Source organism: Gopherus flavomarginatus, chromosome 3 (genome assembly GCF_025201925.1).
Source record: "Gopherus flavomarginatus isolate rGopFla2 chromosome 3, rGopFla2.mat.asm, whole genome shotgun sequence".
In the NCBI taxonomy this organism is placed as follows: Eukaryota; Metazoa; Chordata; order Testudines; family Testudinidae; genus Gopherus; species Gopherus flavomarginatus.
In genome coordinates this window covers 143326856-143349616 of record NC_066619.1, presented here as the reverse complement: position 1 = coordinate 143349616, position 22761 = coordinate 143326856, and the positions used below count along the sequence as shown (strand labels likewise).

The 22761-nt window shown below is 48.9% G+C and overlaps 1 protein-coding gene across 1 annotated transcript in view; it reads left to right on the top strand.

Annotated features, from left to right (window-relative positions):
- The first annotated feature begins 3430 nt into the window (after positions 1–3430).
- The window catches only part of ARL9 (ADP ribosylation factor like GTPase 9), a 30788-nt gene continuing 11457 nt past the window's right edge, over positions 3431–22761 (top strand). The window contains exons 1-2 of the mRNA XM_050948346.1: positions 3431–3623; positions 22589–22757. Of these exons, the coding sequence (XP_050804303.1) occupies positions 3450–3623; positions 22589–22757 (343 nt within the window). The 5' untranslated portion in view covers positions 3431–3449. The remainder of the gene's footprint in view (positions 3624–22588; positions 22758–22761) is intronic.

The window sequence follows — 22761 nt, the reverse complement described above, 5'->3', positions numbered from 1 at the left end:
ACAGTACCACACCTCACAGTAGACCTAGATCAGAAAGAAAGAAGGCTAAAGGCTTGATCCTGTAGACACTTTGGTGCATGCTTAGTTACTTACCAGACAAAGCTGCTGAAATCAGTGGAATTACCCATATGAGTAAAGTTACAATATGTTTATATGTGTTAACATAAAGACTGGGCCATAATTTTGGGCTAACCACCTGCATTTTTTAAATATGAAATGAAAAAACAACAACAGCCGTCTTAGTTATATGCAGATACATAGGATATAAATGGAGACTGGGCCAAAAATGTAAATGTAATAACATGTAATATTAGAAATGTTTTAATATTTTAACTAGGATAGCTTTGTATGTGCTATTAGCTAGAGCAGTGCAGTGATTTGCTAATGAATGAGAGGCCGAAAGAGAAACTGACTAATTTCTTTTCACTGTGTCCAAGCTAAAATAAAATGGGAAAACAATAATAAATGTCTAATCTATTAAAGTTTAAAATTCTCTGTGTGTATGATCAATGATGGCACTAATAACTTGAGAAAGGAAATGATAATTTTTAAAATGGCATTTAATTTGATAGACGACATCTGTTATATCTCTAGTACCAGACATTCAAAAGAACTCAGCTCTAGAATCACAGAATCTTAGGACTGGAAGGGACCTCGAGAGGTCATCTAGTCCAGTCCCTGCCTCATGGCAGGAATAAGTATTATCTAGCACATCCCTGACAGGTGTTTGTCCAATCCGCTCTTAAAAATCCCCAGTGATGGAGATTCCACAACCTCTCTAGGCAATTTATTCCAGTGCATAACCACCCTGACAGTTAGGAAGTTTTTCCCAAGGACCAAACCAACTTAAATCGTCCTTGCTGAAATTCAAGCCCATTGCTTGTCCTTGCCTCAGAAGTTAAAGAGAACAATTTTTCTCCCTCCTCCTTGTAACAACCTTTTATGTACTTGAAAACGGTTATGTTCCCACTTCATTCTTCTCTAGACAAAACAAACCCAATTTTTTACTCTTCCCTCATAGGTCACATTTTCTAGACCAGTGGCTCTCAACCTTTCCACACTCCTGTACCCGTTTCAGGAGTCTGTTTTGTCTTGTACACCCCCAAATTTCACCTCCCCTAAAAACTTCTTGCTTACAAAATCAGACATAAAAATAAGAGAGTCAGCACAGTACTGAAAAGTTGCTTACATTCTCATTTTTATCAGATAATTATAACAAATGAATTGGAATATAACTATTGTACTTCTATTTTAGCGTATGGTATGTAGAGCAGTATAAACAAGTCATATGAAATTTTAATTTGTACTGACTTTGCTAGTGGTGCCTTTTATGTAGCCTGATGTAAAACTAGGCAAATATCTAGATGAATTGATGGAATACCCTTATGTAACCCCTGGGGTATGTGTACCCCTGGTTGAGAGCCACTGCTCTAGACTTTTAATCATTGTTGCTCTTCTCTTGACATCCTCCAGTGTGTCCACATCTTTCCTGACATGTGCCCAGAATGAGACACACTACTCCAGCTGAGGCCTCACCAGCATGGAGTAGAGTGGAAGAATTGTCTCATGTCTTGCTTACAACACTCCTGCTAATATATCCCAGAATTATGTTTGCTTTTTTGCAACAGTGTTACACTGTTGACTTATATTTAGCTTGTGCTTCACTATGACCCCCCAGATCCCTTTTCACAGTACTCCTTCCTAGGCAGTCATTTCCCATTTTTTGTGTGTGCAGAGGTGGTCAGATTTTTTTTTGGTGATAATAGTTTGACTAAAAATGCCATTTTTGTCAGGTGAAATGTTTTGGAAAAATGGTGTCTGATGAAATGTAATTTAAGGGGTAAAAAAATAAAGGGTTTTAATGTTCATAGAATATCAGGGTTGGAAGGACCTCAGGAGGTCATCTAGTCAGTCCCCTGCTCAAAAGCAGGGCTAATCCTCAGACAGATTTTTGGCCCAGATCCCTAAATAGCCCCTTCAAGGATTGAACTCACAACTGTGGGTTTAGCAAGCTAATGCTCAATCCACTGAGCTATCTCCTCCCCCATGTTAAAACAACATTTTTGTTTTGAAATTACTTTTTTGAAAGACAATTATGTATAAAAATATTTTTAAAAAGTTTAAAAGGATGAAATTGTAACAATGTTTCAAGTAACCCAACATAATTTTTTGTGGGGCGAGGGAGATTTTGAATTTTGGTTTCATTCCTCAAAATGATTTTTTTAATTGTGGAATTTGAAAATCCAGGCCCTGGCCCTATCCCTATCTCTACGTCCACTGCTCCCATGTAGGCACCTGACAATTTGGCCACTTCATTTAAGTGCCTACAGGAGAGCAGCTGTTGAAAATAAGTCCCACAATGTTCTTATTACAGTATCAGCCATGTTTGATTCTGTCTGCCAGGTTACATTGCTGTCCATGGTCATAGGCAGGGCCAGATGAATTCTTCTGTGAGCCCGGCCCTATTATTTTCCTGGGAGGGAGTTTGGTGCAGGGGTGGAGCAAGGTGCAGGCTCTGGCTGGGAGGCACTTACCACAGCCCACTCCCAGGCAGGCTGCCTGCCATAACCGCACGGTGCTCCCAGAGGCAGCCAGATGCTAGCACATCTCTGAGGCTGCAAGCGCTGCCCCTGTAGCTCCCGCCAATGGGAGCTGCGGGGATGGTGCTGGGGGGAGCATGCGGAGCCACCTCCCCCCCCACCAGGTGCCCCAGAGACATTGTAGCAATGGGCTGATTCTGGAAGCAGTGTGGGGCTATGGCAGGCAGGCACCCTGAGTGCCCCGCTGTGCCATGGCACTTTTAACAGCCCGGAGGTGGAGATTGCTGCCCGTGATTTAGGTTTGAGGGGCCCCGTTGAGCTGGGGTCCCGGGCTGCAGCCCCTAAAGCCCCTGCCTTAATCCAGGCCTGGTCATAGGCTCTGGGACTAGGGGTGCTGGGGATGCAGCAGCACCCCTGGCTTGAGGTGGTGTCCATCACACACAGGGTTTAGTTTGGCTCAGCGGCTCTCAGCCCTTCCCAGCCCCCTACACGTTGTTCCAGCCCCCCGGCCATGGTGACACGAGCCGGGGAGGGGGTTCCAGGGCAATGCGGAGCTGGCGGAAAGCTGCTCGGGGGCTGGCCAGGATGGAGAGAGAAGAAAACACCCCCCCCCGCGGGGGAGTCTTTGTAAAATACAAAACAGAACAAGCCTCCAAATGCGGGTTTTTGCAGCGCCCCTCGCAGCTGGGAGCTCGGGGTCGGGGCCGGGTGGCGAGAGGAGGAAGGCGAAGGGCGCGGCGCCGCCGGGGACCCGGTGCCGGTGTGACGGAGCGAGGAGCCGGCTGATCGCCGCAGGGGAGGCGGTGCTAAGGCGGGGCGGGCCCGGCGGAGGTACAGCCCCCTCCCGCCTGGCTCCGGGGATCGCGCAGCCGGGCCCCAGGCCCAGGCGCTTGGCTGGGCAGAGCCGCGATGGGCAGCAGCCTGCGGCGGGCAGGGCTGGCAGGCGCGGCGCTGGTGCTCGGCGCGGGCGGGGCCTACGCCGCCTGGCGCTACCTGGCCCGGGACCCCGGGGGCCGAGCGCTGCCGCCGGAGCCGCCGCTGAAGCCGCGGGCGGGCGGAGCCTGCGGAGCGGCCGGGGAGCAGGTACGGGACGGGGAGCCGGGAGCGGGGCTCTGGCGGGGGGCCGGGCAGGTCCGTACGGCCGCGCTGGGAGATCACCGGCCGGAGCCGCGGGACCCGCCCTGCTGCCCGGCCCCAGGGATTAAGCCCGCTCTCGGGCCCGGCCTCCCTGCACTCCCGGGCACAAGGAGCCGAGCCGGCCCGGCCAGGCGCTCTGCCGGCCCCCGCGCTATCGAGGCTAAGGCTGGATTAGCCTGAACGGCCTTGGGGGAAATCTTCTTAGTGCCGAGCGGAAGGGGCTGATCAGAATAGAAAGTGCCCGGAGCGCCGCTCCCAGCCCCGGCGCGGGGGCTGCCCGGGGCCAGGCGCGGCAGGCACCGCACAGCAGAGTCCTGCACGTGGTCACTTTAGCGGACTCCACGTTCCTTGTCTTGTCTCTTGCTGGGGCAGCTAGTGGGTGCCTGTGCCACTGGGTTGGGGCGCTGCCCTGCTGTAATGAACTGGCAACCTAGTAAAGGTTTATTTTAGTAACTAAGCCACAGGGGCTTTATCTGTCTAAGACCCACCGTGCACAGCTTCAGAACTAGTCAGATACAAATCCTGCCATGGCAGGTGGCTGCAGCCTCAGTCCTACGCTCCTGTTAAAACCATAGACACTCCTCTTACACTCTTGATTTCTGGTACAAGAGCAAACTCTTCACACCGAAATGCAGACCGGAAGTGTGAGAGAGGCCTGTGAGATTTAGGCGTGTAATTCTTATTGGTCACTGACGACAGCTGTGTGCCCGACTCCCTGGGTGCTTTTGAAAATCTCCCCCATAAGCAATGTGCTGTCTCCATCCTGTATCTACTTATTTCTTCCAGGGTAACCCAGCTTTGCCTGTCTAGGAAGAGGCAGGGCTGACTTTCACAGAGAGCTGAAGAGCGTTCTTAAGAGGTGAAGGATTAGCATGGTTTGAGTCTGACTGGGTGATCTCCGGCTCTTATTCCCACTTGCCCGCAGTGGTGCTTGAAAAGCCTTGAAAAAAATAAATTGGGCCCAATAACCTTCTTTATCGCTGGCATAAAATCGCACCACCCTGCTGAAGTCAGTGGAGTTGAACTTTGCTTTCCCCAACCATGGTTGGGGGGCTAGGAAGTGGAAAAGCCCATTATTGTAAAGTTCTTTCTTTTCTAAAAGCTCCCCCCTCTCCCCTTTGATCAAATCCTGCACTGAGCAAACACTAGAGTAATTTGGGACAGCGGGATCTGTAAGTGCAGACCCACGTGGTTGTGTAAAGCCAGGGAAGGCCTGATCCAAGCCCATTGGGAAGACTCTGTGTGCTTCTGTGGGTTTATGTCAGTGGAGCCCCTGGTGGTCTCAGGGTAGAGACAGCTCTTGAGTTAACTGGCCACTGTGAGTTTTCAGCTGGACTTGTAAATGTGACTTACATGTAGAAAAAGCCCTGGGCTCTGCTCTTCATTGGTGCAGTAGGATTTCATAATCCTTCAAGAGCTGTCCCTGGGGGTGCTCCACTCCAGGTCAAGGTGCATCCCAATGCCTTCAATAGGCGATTTCTACAGCAGTTCCCTACAGGCCGCATGCACTGTGCCTGCCTCTCGAGCTGTCAGTGTTTGAACAGCGCGTGCACGCCCCAGGCGCCTCAGTTCCTTCTCTACCCCCCGGCTAGAGACAGAGTGCAGCAGTGTTCTCAGATGTACTCAGAGAGAGTTCTGTGTCTCTGTTTAATTTAGATAGTTTAGTCATAGAGCTACTATTTAAGAAAAATAGTTTAGTTTTTAGTTATTTAAAAAACATAAACCTTGGCTATGGACATGCCTGGCTTCAAGAGATGTGCCTCCTGCAATGAGACCATCCCTATCTCGGATGGTCATTCACAGTGTGTACACTGTTTGAGGGAGTCTCATGTACCCCCAAAATGCATCCTCTGTAATAAGCTTAAAGCACGAACCCGCAAGGACAGGGAGCTAAGACTGAAACTGCTCCTCTTAGAAAACTGCCTCAGACCCATATCTGACTGTGGCCAGCAAAGCTCTTTAAAACCCTCAAGGGAGAAATGGTTGGCCAGCATCCTTCCCTATCAGGAGCCAATCCTCAGCAAAGTAGTCTCAAATGACTTCCCCCTCACTAGTGCCCGCCATTCCACGGCTCAGCACTTTTCAGGGCTTTCAGCTGCCCGCCTCCTATAGGTCTCCCTTGGCAGCCTTTGACAGCACAGTGCCGAGAGCTGTCACGGTGCTGAGAGCACAAGCAGAGATTGCAGCACCGCCCTTCGATCTTGTGGCACCGCTTCCTCGCCCGACGCTCCCGGCACCGAGCTGCCTCATGTCACCTGCCTGCCCGACAGTGCCCATGTCTGGGGCACCTACTCCTGTGGCACAATATGCATCCCCAGTGCAACCTTCAGTGCAGCAGATGCCTCTGCAGACTCTGCCTGCACCAACAGCAGCGGCACCAGCTCCACTTCCGTTAACGCTCATGCCTCTCCTGCCTTATCATTCGGCACCTGGAGTCACTGCACCACCTCAGTTTTTACATCCAGGGGCCTTAAGAGTGTCCCATACCCCCAGTCTTCACTACTCAGCACTGATCTATCACCGGGATGTTCAGCACCCGATCTGCAGTACTCCCCTACTGCTCCAAGCCTCTCAAGTGGAGAAAGGACAATGATCATGTTTTTCTCACAATATTCCTCTCAGGTTCACTTACCTACAAGTGGGAGACGCTCCTCCAATCCTAGCAGCTACCCACACTGGCAACTCCTGGATGGGACCACCTGCCCCTTTTCCTGGGCAATGGCCACACTGGGTCCATGGAACTACGCCATGGCACAATTGAGCGTTCACCATGCCACTCACAGAAAAGCTGTCAGGCGCTCCCCGATGCTTTCTTACACAGATAGGCAGATACGACCTGAAGTAGCCACTCTGCCTGCACAGGATATCACTCCCCGTCCTATAGTGATACCACCACAGGAGGCCATGGTGCTCCCACTGCTGATGTGCTCGTCCACTTTCAGGAATTATTTAAAAGGGTAGCCGATGAATTCAAGATTACCCTGAAGGAGGTACTGGAAACCCACCATGAACTCACCGACATATGACAGGCTACCACCTCATCCACAATAGCCCTACCAATTAATGGGGCCATCATGGAACCAGCTAAAATTTAAAACTTTCTGGCAGACCCTGGCCATGATAACCCCCATTAGCAAGAGACTGGACTGCAAATATTTTGTCCCATCGAAGGGTTCGGAGTTAGTTAGCTAGTGGTCAAGGCGGCCAACCAGAAAAATAAGCACCAGCCTTTCCAATTTACCCTATCTGACAAGGAGAACGAGACTGAACTCCTTTGGGCACAAAGTGCATTCATCTTCCACTTTGCAATTTTGAGTAACAAATTACACGGCGCTCTTAGCAAAATATGACCACGAGAATTATGCTAAAGTAGTGCAATTTATTGGTTATGTGTCGGAAGACAAACGATGACAATTCAAAGCGGTAGTGTCTGAGGGGTAATTGATCTCCTGCACAGCTCTTCAGGCCACCGTCGATGCTGCAGATGCAGCCGCCAGATCCACAGTCATAGCCATCAGCATGTGGCATGCCTCATGATTTATTTCTTCCTTCTTTCCCAAGGAGATCATAGAATTTCAGGGTCAGGGCCGGATTAACTTTTTGTGGGCCCAGCTCCAAACATATTTGTGCCCCCCCCCCCCCGGGAAATTATTGTAAAAGGGGCCGGGGGAAAAAGCACAGTGGGGCAGGAGCTAGGGTTGGTCCCTGGAGCAAGGGAGGGGCCAGGGGTAAACTGCAAGCACAGCAGGGCTGAGGAGGGGGTAAACAGGATCTCCCCTGCCCCTGCCCACATAGAGCAGGTACCTACCTTCTCCCTGGTTCTAGCCCATTCTCTTCATCTCTCTGTGCACCGAGCTGCCCTTCCTCATGTGTGACAAAGTGGGAATGTTCTTAGTTTTCTCTGGATACTGTGTGGGTGCCATTTCCCCTATATATTTCTTAAGTATCTAGGTGGTGGGATAAGTCATGTGTGATTGTTGCAGAGCCCTAGAGGGCAGGTGTGATGCTGTCTGTACAGAGAATGGCTGACACCCTGTCTCCTGGCAGCTGATGGCCTGGGCCCCTCCCCTGCAAGGTCCTAACTGAAGATGTTGGAGAACAAAGAGATCAGGTGACCTCCTGTCCCTGGGAAAAGAGACACAGGCCAGAGGAGGGGCTGGAGTGGGTTGCAGTTTGGAGCTGGCTGGGGAAATGGAGGGAGGCTGAGCATTGGTGTCTGGGCTCCCTACCCCACAAGATGGACCTGGCTGAGGGGTCCTGTTTTCCATACCTACAAGCTCTGCTTTGACTGTGTTCCTGTTGTCTAATAAACCTTCTGTTTTACTGGCTGGCTGAGAATCACGGTGGATCGCAGGAAGTGGCGGGTGCAGGACCCAGACTTCCCCACATTCAGACATCCAGCAGCAGGACATGTTCTCTTCCAGCCCCCTGGGGTGCGTGTTGGGAGTGAGAGTAGCGGAGGATAATGTGGTTACTCCTATAACCGGACTTCTGGGTTCCAGTCAGCACTGCTAACCGGACATCCAGGTCCCACTTTCTAATGAAGTTTCCAGTCTAAAACTGGATACCTGGCAACAGGGCTGCCAGAAAAGCCTGAGTGGGGGGAGAGGCAAGCAATCATTTTTAAAAGTGAGAGGGCTAAGCTTTAAGCTGTGGGAAGCAAGGGGTGGATGGGCTAGGGAGTGAGAGGAGCTAGCGGGCAGGGTCATGTCTGCTGTACTGCCTAGGTAGGTTGGAGACTGCGGGGATCAACTGACGCAGTATCCCCAGCCCAGGTGACGTGATGGCCAGTGGTGGATTTAGAGTTAGTGGGACCCCCCGGCCCTGTGCTTAGCTTCATTTTTGGGGCCCCTCCTTGGGACCCAGCCAAGAAAAAGAACATTCTCTCTTATCTCCCCTACCCCTGTTTTTTCATTCTTTTTTCCTTCATCCTCCTCCTATAAATAATAGCAAGTAAATGAAAATAAAGTGAGGTACCTTGATTGTTCTTGTAGTCTAACTTATTTTTACACAGATCACTTGAAAATCACGGAGGGTCTTGACAGACCACTTAATGATCTTTCCAAATATTGTAAAAACAAAAACATTGGGGTGCAGGGTCTGGCCAGGAGCTAGGGTGAGGGAGGGGGCTCAGGGTTGGGGTGTGGTGCGCTTACCTGGGGCAGCTCCTGTTTGGTGCAAGGGGTGCATGTGGGAATGCGGGGGGGTGCAGGGGCTCACTTTTGGTGCTCAGGATGGGGATGGAGATGTGCGGGGGGGTCAGGTGTCAGGGCAGGGGGCTGTGGATTTGTGAGGGGGAGAAGCGTGGCTGCCCGCAGAGCCTGTCCTGCTGCAGCAGGAGCTCCAGAAGCCAGCAGCACTAAGTGGCCCCTTTGGATCGTGGGCCAGGCACCATGGTGCCATGGTAAATCCAGTACTGATCAGAGTTGAAAGGGACCTCAGGAGATCATCTAGTCCAACCCCCTGCTCAGAGCAGGACCAGTCCTCAACTAAATCATCCCAACCAGGGCTTTATCAAGCCTGACCATTGATCACTACCTGTTGAGCCCGACAATCTAGCCATCTTTCTATCCACCTTATAGTCCATTCATCCAGCCCATACTACTTTAACTTTCCAGCAAGAATACTATGGGACACCATATCAAAAGATTTGCTAAAGTCAAGGAATAACACGTCCACTATTTTCCCCTCATCCACAGAGCCAGTTATCTCATCATAGAAGGCAATTAGTAACCCTCGGTGAATCCATGCTCACTGTTCCTGATCACTTTCCTCTCCTCTAAGTGCTTCAGAATTGATTCCTTGAGGACCTGCTCCATGATTTTTCCAGGGACTGAGGTGAGGCTGACTGGCCTGTAGTTCCCCGGATCCTCCTCCTTCCCTTTTTTAAAGATGGGCATTATATTAGCCTTTTTCCACTCATCCAGGTCCTCCCCCAATTGCTTTGAGTTTTCAAAGATAATGGCCAATGGCTCTGCAATCCACCAACTCCTTTAGCACCCTCGGATGCAGCGCATCCAGCCCCATGGACTTGTGCTCGTCCAGTTTTTCTAAATAGTCCCTAACCACTTCTTTCTCCACAGAGGGCTGGTCACCTTCTCCCCATACTGTGCTACCCAGTGCAGCAATCTGGGAGCTGACCTTGTTTGCGAAGACAGAGGCAAAAAAAGCATTGAGTACATTTGCTTTTTTCACATCCTCCATCACTAGGCTGCCTCCCTCATTCAGTAAGGGGCCCACACTTTCCTTGACCACCTTCTTGTTGCTAACATACCTGAAGAAACCCTTCTTGTTACTCTTAACATCTCTTGCTAGCTGCAACTCCAAGTGTGATTTGGCCTTTCTGATTTCACTCCAGCATGCCTGAGCAATATTTTTATACTCCTCCCTGGTCATTTGTCCAATCTTCCCCTTGTCAGCTTCTTTTTTGTTTAAGATCAGCAAGGATTTCACTGTTAAGCCAAGCTGGTCGCCTGCCATATTTACTATTCTTTCTACACATCAGGATGGTTTGTTCCTGCAACCTCAATAAGGATTCTTTAAAATACAGCCATCTCTCTTGGACTCCTTTCCCCCTCCTGTTATTCTCCCAGGGTATCCTGCCCATCAGTTCCCTGAGGGAGTCAAAGTCTGCTTTTCTGAAGTCCAGGGTCCGTATTCTGCTGCTCTCCTTTCTTCCTTGTGTCAGCATCCTGAACTTGACCATCTCATAGTCACTGCTTCCCAGGTTCCCATCCACTTTTGCTTCCCCTACTAACTCTTCTCTGCTTGTGAGCAGCAGGTCAAGAAGAGCTTTGCCCCTAGTTTGTTCCTCCAGCACTTGCACAAGGAAATTGTCCCTTACACTTTCCAAAAACTTCCTGGATTGTCTGTGCACCGCTGTATTGCTCTCTCAGCAGATATAGGGGAGATTGAAGTCTCCCATGAGAACCAGGGCGTGTGATCCAGTAACTTCTGTTAGTTGCTGGAAGAAAGCCTTGTCCACCTCTTCCCCCTGGTCTGGCGGTCTATAGCAGACTCCCACCACGACATCGCCTTCTAAACTTAATGCAGAGACTCTCAGGTTTTTCTGCAGTTTCATACTGGAGCTCTGAGCAGTCACGCTGCTCTCTTACATACAATGCAACTCCCGCACCTTTTCTGCCCTGCCTGTCCTTCCTGAACAGTTTATATCCGTCCGTGACTGTACTCCAGTCATGTGATTTATCCCACCAGGTCTCTGTTATTCCAATCACATCATAATTCCTTGACCATGACTTCCAGTTCTCCCTGCTTGTTTCCCAGGCTTCTTGCATTTGTGTTTAGGCACTTAAGATAACTTGCTGATAGTCCTACTTTCTCAGTCTGAGACAGGAGTCCTCCCCTCTTGCACTCTCCTGTTCATGCTTCCTCCTGGTATCCCATTTTCCCACTTACCTCAGGGCTTCAGTCTCCTTCCCCTGGTGAACCTAGTTTAAAGCCCTCCTCACTAGGTTAGCCAGCCTGTTTGCGAAGATACTCTTCCCTCTCTTCATTAGGTGGAGCCCGTCTCTGCCTAACACTCCCCCCTTCTTGGAACACCATCCCATGGTCAAAGAATCCAAAGCCTTCTCTCCAACACCACCTGCGTAGCCACTCATTGACTTCCATGATTCAACAGTCTCTACCTGGGCCTTTTCCTTCCACAGGGAGGGTGGATGAGAACACCACTTGCATCTCAAACTCCTTTATCCTGCTTCCAAGAGCCACGTAGTCTGCAGTGATCCGCTTAAGGCAGTATCATTGGTGCTCACATGGAGAAGAAGGAAGGGGTAGCGATCTGAGGGCTTGATGAGTCTCGGCAGTCTCTCCATCACATTGTGAATCCTAGCTCCTGGCAAGCAGCACACTTCTTGGTTTTCCCAGTCGGGACAGCAGATAGATGACTCATTCCCCTCAGGAGAGAGTCCCCAACCACCACCATCCACCTGTCGAAGATCTTCCCTTCGATGAGGACAAGCTCTTCACCTCTGCAACCAATGGAGGTCCTCCATTCCATGAAAGAATCACATGCTACGCTCAAGATCTTTAGGCATCCAGCCACTTGCAACAAAAAAGAGGCGGTACAGATATCAGCCATACCAGTGGCCACGCTACCATGCTTTTGCACAAAATCAACATTTCAGACAATATGATATGCAGCAACAACAACGCCGTAGACCCAGGACCCAATGACGTCGCACTCCATAAACAATGGTGACCCACCCTCCTGCCTCAAACAAACAAATCTGAAGCCTTGGTCAAGGGTATAGAAAACCTTCCACCCTCTTCAGCATCGATTTCAACCATCCATTTCTTTGGACACCGTCTGCACCCATTCCTTGCCAATTGGGAAGCTATCACTATGGACAGATGGGTCCGGGAAATTATCAGATTGAGCTGTGCCATCCCCTTCCTCTCCATACCCCCAACCCACCCTGTCCCTCTTCAGGGACCCCTCTCACGAACAGTTGCTCCGTCAAGAGGTACAACACCTCATACAGCTAGGAATGATAGAGCGGGTACAAGCTCAACACAGAGGGAAGGGGTTTTACTCTCACTATTTCTTGACAGAAAAGAAAGGGTACGTCTACACTACGGGATTATTCCGATTTTACATAAACCGGTTTTATAAAACAGATTGTATAAAGTCGAATGCACATGGCCACACTAGGCACATTAATTCGGCGGTGTGCATCCATGGTCCAAGGCTAGCGTCGATTTCTGGAGCGTTGCACTATGGGTAGCTATTCCATAGCTATCCCATAGTTCCCGCAGTCTCCCCCGCCCCTTAGAATTCTGGGTTGAGAGCCCAGTGGCTGATGGGGCAAAAATCATTGTCGCAGGTGGTTCTGGGTAAATGTCGTCACTCATTGCTTTCTCCAGGAAAGCAACGGCAGACAATCATTTCGCGCCCTTTTTCCCGGGATTGTCCTGGCAGACGTCATAGCACGGCAACCATGGAGCCCATTCAGCTTTTTTTTTTTTTTTTTTTTTTTTACAGTCACCGTATGTGTACTGGATGCCACAGACAGAGGCGATACTCCAGCGCTACACAGCAGCATTCATTTGCTTTTGCATGATAGCAGAGATGGTTACCAGTTGTTCTATACCGTCTGCTGCCTGTGTAATTTGGCAATGAGATGATGGTTATCTGTCCTTCTGTGCTGTCTGCTGCGATCATGGGTGCCCCTGGCTGAGATCGGCCGGGGGCGCAAAAGCAAAACGGGGAATGACTCTCCGAGTCAATCCCTCCTTTATGATTTCTAAAAATAGAGTCAGTCCTGCCTAGAATATGGGGCAAATGTACTAGAGAAGCAGTGTATTAGAGAGTACAGCTGCTCTGTGTCAGATCCCGCAGAAATGATGAGCTACATGCCATTCACGGGGCGTGCCCCTGCAAGAACCTCTCCCATTGCTTCCCTCCTCCCCCAACCTTCCTGGGCTACCGTGGCAGTGTCCCCCCCCCATTTGTGTCATGAAGTAATAAAGAATGCAGGAATAAGAAACACTGAGTTTTTAGTGACATAAAATGAGGGGGAGGCAGCCTCCGGGTGCTATGATAGTCCAGGCAGGACATTAAGTAGTGTGGGGGAGAGGAGCTCAGCATCCCACTGCTATGATAGTCCAGGCAGTACAGAATCTTTTCTTTTCACATGACAGGGAGGGGGCTGATTGAAGCTCAGCCTCCAGTTGCTATAATGAAGACGGTTACCAGCCGTTCTGTACCATCTACTGGGAATGACTGGGAGTCATTCCTATTTTCACCCAGGCGCCCCCAGCCAGCCTCACCTGAAGCTAGCCAGGAGCACTCACGGGTTCATAAGAAGGACGGTTACAAGTCCTACTGCACCATCTGCCACCAGGGAGGGGAGAGGAGCGGATACTGCTCTTCACTGCTGCAGCATCACATCTACCAGCAGCATTCAGTAGACATAGGGTGACATTGAAAGAAGTCAAGAAACAATTTCTTTCCCTTTTCTTTCACGTGGGGTGGGGAGGGAGTAAATTGACGAGCTATTCCCTGAACCACGCCGGACAATGTGTTTGACCCTACAGGCATTGGGAGCTCAGCCAAGAATGCAAATACTTTTCGGAGACTGCTGTGGACTGTGGGATAGCTGGAGTCCTCAGTGCCCCCTCCCTCCTTCCACGAGCGTCCGTTTGAGTCTCTGGCTTCCCGTTACGCTTGTCACGCAGCACTGTGTAGCCTGTAGATTTTTTTTCAAACGCTTTGGCATTTCGTTTTCTGTAACGGAGCTCTGATAGAACAGATTTGTCTCCCCATACAGCGGTCAGATCCAGTATCTCCCGTACGGTCCATGCTGGAGCTCTTTTTGGATTTGGGACTGCATTGCCACCCCTGCTGATCAGTGCTCCACGCTGGGCAAACAGGAAATGAAAATCAAAATTTCGCGGGGCTTTTCCTGTTTACCTAGCCACTGCATCCGAGCTGAGATTGCTGTCCAGAGCGGTCACAGTGGTGCACTGTGGGATACCGCCCGGAGGCCAATACCGTCGATTTGCGGCCACAGTAACCCTAATCCGATATGGTAATACCGATTTTAGCGCTACTCCTCTCGTCGGGGAGGAGTACAGAAACCGATTTAAAGAGCCCTTTATATCGATATAAAGGGCCTCGTAGTGTGGACGAGTACAGCGTTAAATCGGTTTAACGCTGCTAAAATCGGTTTAAACGCGTAGTGTAGACCAGGCCAAAAACGGCAGATGGCGCCCTATCCTCGACCTTTGACATCTAAACAAGTTTGTCAAGAAACAGAAATTCTAGATGGTTACTCTACCAACGATAATTCCGATGCTGGAGCAGGGAGATTGTTTTTCAACCCTTGACCTCCAAGATGCATATTTCCATGTCACAGTCCACCTTGCCCATTGATGGTTTCTCAGATTTGCAGTGGGAATGGAACATCACGGCTCTCATTATAGGTCCCTGGGGGACCCCTCTGTTTAACTTTCTCCACTGTGAAAACTGACCATTTATTCCTGCCTTCAGTTTCGTATCTTTTAACCAGTTACTGAGCCATGTTGGAAGGTTAGGCTAAACAAGCCTAGCTCTTTGAGTCTCCTTTCATAAGATAGTTTTCCATTCCTCGGATCATCCTAGTAGCCCTTCTCTGTACCTGTTCCAGTTTGAATTCATCCTTCTTAAACATGGGAGACCAGAACTGCACACAGTATTCCAGATGAGGTCTCACCAGTTCCTTGTATAATAGTACTAACGCCTCCTTATCTTTGCTGGAAATACCTCACCTGATGCATCCTAAAACCGCATTAGCTTTTTTAAGGGTCATATCACATTGGTGGCTCATAGTCATCCTGTGATCAACCAGTACTCCAAGGTCCTTCTCCTCTTCTGTTACTTTCAACTGATGTGTCTCCATCCCGTATCCTCCTGGGGCTCATATTTGGTGTTGTCTCCATTGACTCTTCCCATAGAACTAGCTGCTCTTCTCTTCTTCCTTGCCCTCTCACCTTCAGCGACCTCCTGCTGTGCCCCTTCTTCATTTTCCAACTCTGCAAACCTGTTTCTGAGCTCTATTTCTCCTTCACTGGCCCGTCTTTTCCTCTGCCTGGTTCTCTTAGTCACATGCTTCCATCGTCCACTTTCCTCACCCAGCAGTCTCCTCTCAGAATTCTTTGCTCCTGTTTCCATCTGCAAGTCTGAGCTTTTCCCTTCATCCTCCTCATGTCTGTGCTCCATCATCTGCTCCGACCCCCTTCTAAACTCTACCAGAGTTTCCACCTGCATCTCCAGTCCTCAGATCTTTTCTTCCATCAGCTTTATCAGGTGGCACTTCATGCAGACAAAACTCTTTTCAGGTGCCCCCTCCAGGATCATGTACATGCCGCAGCTTCCACATCCAGTCATCCTCATTGTGTCTTTTACTGCTGCCTCTGTATCAGTCATAGCCTTCCCACCTACAGCCTGGTAGTGCAGGAAACACAAACCAAAACAAACCCCCAACAGGCACCAGATCACCAGCAGAACACCACCCACTCCCTTCACTGGCCTGTCAATTCCTCTGCCTAGGTCTCTAAGGCTACGTCTACACTACAGGATAAAATCGAATTAGCTTAAACTGATTTTATAAAACAGATATTATAAAGTCAATTGTGCGCGTCCACACTAGGCACATTAATTCGGTGGTGTGCGTCCATGGTCCGAGGCTAGCATCGATTTCTGGAGCGGTGCACTGTGGGTAACTACTGTAAAATAATGAGGCCAATAATGTCGATTTGTGTCCACACTAACCCTAATCCGATATAGTAATATCGATTTTAGCGTTACTCCTCTCGTTTTGTAGGAGTACAGAAATTTATTTAAAGAGCCCTTTAAATCGATATAAAGAGCAGTGTAGTGTGGACGGGTGCAGCGTTAAATCGATTTAATGCTGTTAAAATCAGTTTAACAGCGTAGTGTAGACCAGGCCTAAGTCTCCCCCGCAAACTCCCACTGAAACTCCCCTGCTTACAGCTCTGTTTGCTGGCTCCTGTGCCTCTGCAGCCGTCTGTGCCGCTTCCTGACTGGCTGGCTACCTTTTATAGGACCCCTAAGCAGAGAAGCCCCATCCCCTAAGCAGGGCTCAGCTTCTCTCCAAGCACACTGCCCCTCCAGCCTCCACACATGCAAACTACAAAATCCAATACACACAATACAAAAACTTGCTCCTGCAACAGAACTCCCACTGAAACTCCCCTGTTTACAGCTGTGTTTGCTGGCTACTGTGCTGCTGCAGCTGTCTATGGACTGGGCTATGTAACTGAGTCACCATCAATTTTAATATGAGGCTGGAGAGCAATTAAATGGCTAGTGTACAGTATATCTCTATATCACAAGCAATTAACTTTTCTAAATTGGGGAACCACAACTTATACCTGCATAGGCCCTAATTCTGCAAATACTTAGTGCTGGGTAGTAAACACTCCGCTGTGTAGTAAGCAGCTGTGAGATCAAACTCTTACCACTTTCCTGTATGTTGTGGGTCGTGGCAGCAAAATATACACACAAATCTCCAGGATAGCTGATGACTTCAGCTGCTGGCTGGGGGATGATTCATATGCAATTAGTGTGCAGTTCTTTATTTCGGTGGCCCGAGTATGCTTTTTCTGAATTATATGGATGGCTAATGCCACTGGCTGGCAGAGGTTATCATCTGATACACGCATTTGTAAGGCCCTTGTCACACTTGGAATCTAGAAGGCAGTTTACATGGCTTGAATTGTTCTGTGTGTTCATCGAGGGTAAGACAAGAAGTACTCAGCTTAGTTTGTCATGAGGCAGATTTAGGTTAGACACAAGGAAAAACATTCTCACTCTAAGGATGGTTAAGCACTGGAACAGGAGTCGGCATAGGCCGACCACCTAGCAAGTGTAAAAATCAGGATGTGGGATCTCTGCACTGGACGCTGTTATGAAGAGGTTAGACAAACGCCTGTCCAGGAATACTCACTCCTGCCTCAGCGTGGGGAGAAGAACTAGATGCCCTCTTGAGCTCCCTTCCAAGCCTTTGTTTATATGACAGGAGCAAAATACCAGGCTGATCTTTCCAGCTCCCAACTCCCTTGCATTTTTATTAGGCCATGATCCTTTTAAGCTCAGATTTCCCAAAATGGCTTTCTGTGTCATGTAGCAGTTAAATAGATAAATCAGGTGTTTAGCACTTACTGCAGTAACCAGTCATCCAGGCAATCGGTGCCTCTGCTGGCAGCAATGAACTCAAGGCTGATGTGCTGGTGGAATCAAAGAGCAGGGTAGTGTCAGGGTCTGTTATTTACTCCCATGCATATAACGCTCTGAAGGCCACGAGTCACATTGGCACTGGATAAGTGGGCTCAGCTCCCACTGAAATAAATAGGAGCTGTGGCTGTCTCCATTAGAGCTGATACAATCCTATATTTTCAATGTTTTCATCAATGTTATTAAGTATTCTACTATTTACAAGGTGGGAAAGCAGCACGGTATAGTGGGCATAGGCCGACCATCTAGCAAGTGTAAAAATCGGGGTGGTGGTGGTAATGGGGTCCTATATAAGACGAAGCCCCTAATATCCGGAGGTCCTGATAGTGTTGGGATATCTGGTCACCCTAAATGGGCAGGGCAGCGAACCAGGAGTCAGGAGACCTGGCTTCTAGACTCAGTTTTGCCAGACCAACTGTGTTACCATATGAATCATTCATTTCTCTTGTCTGTACAGAACAGGGATAAGGATATGTCCCTTCCTTTGAGATCTGTGAATGAAAAGAGCTAAGATCCGGATAAATGATAAAGCAGTGGGAGTTAGGTGTCCAATACCTTTGAGGATCTGGGTCTAAGTGTCATTGTTATGTTCTTGTGCTTTGGGATAGCTGGTACGAATTTTCTATTCTCTTCTGTGTTATTTGCTATGGGATATACAGAGAGTTCTATGGGTACCCAAAAGCCAACTGTGGGTGCAAAACATCTGCATTAGCAACAAAACAGTGCTAGCGATCATTGGTTTAAATAGTGACGGAAGATCTAGTGACAGAAATTCATGTGGTAAAGACAAGTCTTGCTACACAAGGATGATTTTAGAGCTAAAAGCTGTGTGAGTGGCACAGAGAGCTCCGAAAGCTGACACCAGAACAGATTTCATTGGGCTACAATCTAGCATTGAGCCCATCTGCAGAAAAACAAATTACACCCAGATAGAGTCCAAGGCCCTTAAGAAACTATATAAATAGGACCCACTTCTGCAGGGGAGGTCTGCAACGCAGTGTTGTGCAGGCAGCATGCTGAGAGCAGTGCAGGAAGGTACTGTTGTGGCTAAGGACAGTGGCTCAAACCCCCACTTTGACCAAAATCACCATGAGATCTTTAACACTTGCATGCCGTAGAGACCCGTCATTTCAGAACGAAGCTAGCCAGCTGCTGCAGCACCAGAGAGTGAACATGGCGGGATGTACAGCACACTGGGCTTTGCAGTGCTAGCCGTAATACACAACCGTGTGCCTACACCTCTGCGATGGTGTGACTCCCACATCCAGCGCTGCCCAGCATTGCTCATCCCAGGTGACGCTCATGCACCTAGTGGCCCCTCATCCCTGCTCGACAGGCCCCGGGCGGTGGGGTGGCACGGAGCTTCCTGCAGCTGCTCCTCCGGGCCAGCAAGGGTTGTGCTGCAGAGGAATGGTGGGTGACCAAGCTGCCTCTCTAGTTCAACCCTCTATCCCCTGGCCCCAGCTGGGAACAGGCCGCATGGCACAGCTGGGGGGAGGTGGCTGGGTGCCCGGTGCCCTGCCAGCACAGGAGGTGAGAGGGGTCATGGGGAGCAGCTGGGGGCTGAAACCAGGAAGCTCATGGAGATCAAACCATCCTGGGTAGCCTCCACCATCCTGTCCTAGCCCCCCCAAACCAGAGACAAAGGCCCTCTCCTGTCAGCCCACCTTCCCCCACATGCCGGGATGGGGGGACGGCTCTGTCTGCTCTCACCATGTGCTGGGCGGATCTCATGTGTTTTCTCATCAGTGAGAAATGAGCCGTGTGGGGCTGCATGAAACCTGGTGTGGCTGGCCCCCAGAATCCTGGGCAGTGGTCCTTGCTCTTGCCGAGCCTCATGGGAGCTGCTGGGGGAGGCATCGATTTATTTGGGGGTCCTAGTCTGAGGACCAGCTAAGCAAATACACCAGCGGGAGAGCAGAAGGGGGAATGGGTCTGGCCTCCCCTTCTAAAAATAACCCTGTAGCAATAGCCCTAAGCAGTGCATAGGGCTCTTGTCCATGCCTGTGTGTGCCATCCTTGCCATCTAGCATAAGGATCAGAATCATATGTCCCTCCACCTCATCCCATCAGTGGTGGGGACCTCCTTGGGATAACACACACCAGGGGCTCACAGCATGTACACAGTTTGTGAGGCTCTCACTTGCATTGCAGTGGAAGAGAAATGCTGATGTCCTTCTTTTAAAAAAAAATGGGGAGGGGGAAATATCTAGCTAAAGCCCTGTCCAGTTCTGAACAGCTGGTAAAAACTAAGTGCCAAGTCAGATTATCAGATCCTACAAGAACATAATGTACCTTTGTTCTTTCTGCAGCAACAAACAATATTCCAGTAGCTGTGCTAACTGATAATGCTAGTCTACAAACAAAGGCTTGGCTTGATGATATTAAATGTGCATTGAAGGTCATAGAATACCAGATACAGAAGGAACCTCAGGAGGTCATCTAATCTAACCCAACCCCTTGCTCAAAGCAGGGCCAATCCCCAGACAGATATTTGCCTAGATCCCTAAAGTGGCCCCCTCAAGGGCTGAACTCACAACCATGGGTTTTGCAGGTAAATGCTCAAACCACTGAGCCATCCCTACTTAAATGGATGTGAATATATTAATCCAGATACATTCAAAGCTCGGAAGACACAGGCATTTGCCAAGGAGAATACATTGATATTGGTAGAGAAACACTTATTTTCAGGCTCCTAAAAGGGTGCCTTTAAATAAAGGAGACTAAGATGTTTTGTTTCAAAAGCCATGGCAGTATTCTGTTAATGCGGGCTGAGAAACCTGTAGGAGCACCAATGTGTCTGACTCACCGTGCAGGCATGGAGCGGTCTCTTTTACAGAATGACTAGGATGTTGGAAAACGGAAAGAGTTCCAAACAAACTGATGATGTCTCTATAAGGTCCCTGCAACGAGCTAACTTCACACACTTTGAGTAGTCCCACTGAAGGCAGTGGAGTTACTCAGTGTATAAAGAAAATGTATGCGTAGCTATTTGCAGGATCAGGTCTAATTTGATACATTTCTGCAGGGCCGTCTTTAGGATTTATGGGGCCCTATGCAGTATTATTAAACTTGTACCCTATGGCTGACGGCAGCCCGGGCTCTCAGCCTGGGGGCGGGGAGAGACAAGGCAGCAAAGGATACCGAGCCGCCCAGCCTGCCTCACAGCAGCGGAGAGTCACAGTTCCCCATAGAGACCCCCGTACCCTCTCCCTCACGCAGAATGTGCGGTGCTGCAGCATTCGGCTCTGTGAATACAGCCCCTGCCTAAGGAGACTGCAGCGTGTCCTGAGTGTGCAGGAGCCAACCCACTCTTACCTGCTGTCATGGGCGGTGGGTGAAGCTGCCACTTGGGGAAGCGAGCTCCCCAGCTCACCTCTTCTGCCTGTGGCCCCGCGCATACTCCACCCCTGCTCTGCCCCAGGCACTGCCCCACTCTACCCAGGCCCCACCCTCTCCCCACGGTCTCCCTCTTCTCTTCTCTCCCCCTCCCTGATCACCCGCTTCCAGCCAAATCTCTGAACCCAAATGACGCAAATGACATTTGAAAAAAAAATTCTTCTGCAATTTCTTTCTAAAGAAAATGGAGCATGTTTTCCACTGCGTGCCAGAAGCTGAAGACTGGACATGCAGAAGATACCTAATTAAAAGCACTACACTTGGGAATAAAATATGTCAGTAATGGGTTTTTTGATGTACCCTGAAGTTTGTCACAGATTTATTTGCAAAGACTTTGTAGTAAGGTCAAGTCAGCTGTCTGCTGAATACAACATTAAATATTATGGAATACATGATGCAGCTCTTCTCTGTTTTACATTTTCTTAATCAGTATTTCTAGAACTGATTTTATATTTTAAATGTACTCTTAAGTCTTCATAAAGTAGTAATTCCAGATTACTACATATTTAACTCACTGAAACAAAGACATTATTTTAAATTAATCAGTCACAGAGGTTTAGTGTGTTCATAACAATGTTCACTGCTTTTAGGAAAAGGGAGCACTAATTTAGTGTGTAATCTCCATAACAAAAGACATGTTTATGAAATTTCACCAACTTTAGAAAATTTGTTTTCAAAGATTTTAGGCATAACAAAGTATTTTATCTCTTACTAAGGTGCTGATTTTGTTAGTGGGTTCTCGTAAAACTAGTTCATCAGATAGAAGTAAAGAAAGGGAAACTTATTTGTCCAGCTATCTGGCAGGAAAGGGGTGTTGTCTCTTTAAGGGCTCTCTTCAACAGGGGATGAGGTGAGAAAGGGGTGGACAGGAAGGACAGGGAGACTTTGGAAGCAAGTTTTTTCTACTATAGTAATTACAATTAAAATGTCTATTTTAGATCAGGAGGGTCTTTTGAAGGATTTATTTAAAAAAAACTATGTCTGAAGATCCAAGCATTTAAGGCTAAAGATGAATACTCAGATTGTGCATCTACAAATCTCTGCAAGGATTTTTTAGAGATGTGATTTTAAAATCTTCAGCAGCACACTAATGACATATTTTTAAAGCAAATTTTAAACTACGGTCCTGTAGACTGACCTGTTCTGAGTAAATATGACAGTGATGCACAACTGGTTTTGTCAGTAAATTCAGAAACTGACAGTATATACCTGGGAATTGGCAAATGCCTGTTAAATGGCTTCATTACCACTTGAATGGCTCTTTAACAGTTTCAGTGTTGTGCTAATAGGTCTGGCAGGCTGGAGGCTTTTTCACGTTTAAGTTACTAGATCCTCTCCAGAGGGAGACTCACCAGGCTGCAGCAGCTGGCTGTGGGAGCCTGCAGGAAGGGTCAGAACAGGGATAAGAAGAGGCAGGAGGGTGGACACCAAGACCCAGGGGGTGCCCCAAATTTTCAGGTGCCCTATGCAGCCATGTGTGCTGCATATGCCGAAGGATGGCCCTGCATTTCTGAGCCTTTCTATTCCTAGTGCTGGCATAGGCCCCTACTGCATTCATCTTGCTAGTGTTTGACTAATATTTGGGGGTTTTCTCTTACAGCCGCACACAGACAGATTAGTTCTCTTGGTTCCTTGTATGCTAGCCCTACAAAAGGTTTAGTGCTTCATAGGGTGATTCTCTGCAGACATGTATGCTGAACAGCCTACTCACCCTCTTCCTGCTGCGCTAGTGAACATGCTCCTTCTTATTTCACAGGGAAAACCCCAAAGCAAACAGATATTAGTACTGGGCCTGGATGGAGCGGGGAAAACCAGTGTTCTCCACTCACTGGCCACAAGTCATGTGAAGCGAAGTACAGCTCCCACAGAGGGCATCAACGCGATCTGCATCAACACCGAAGAAGCCAAGATGGAATTCTTAGAAAGTAA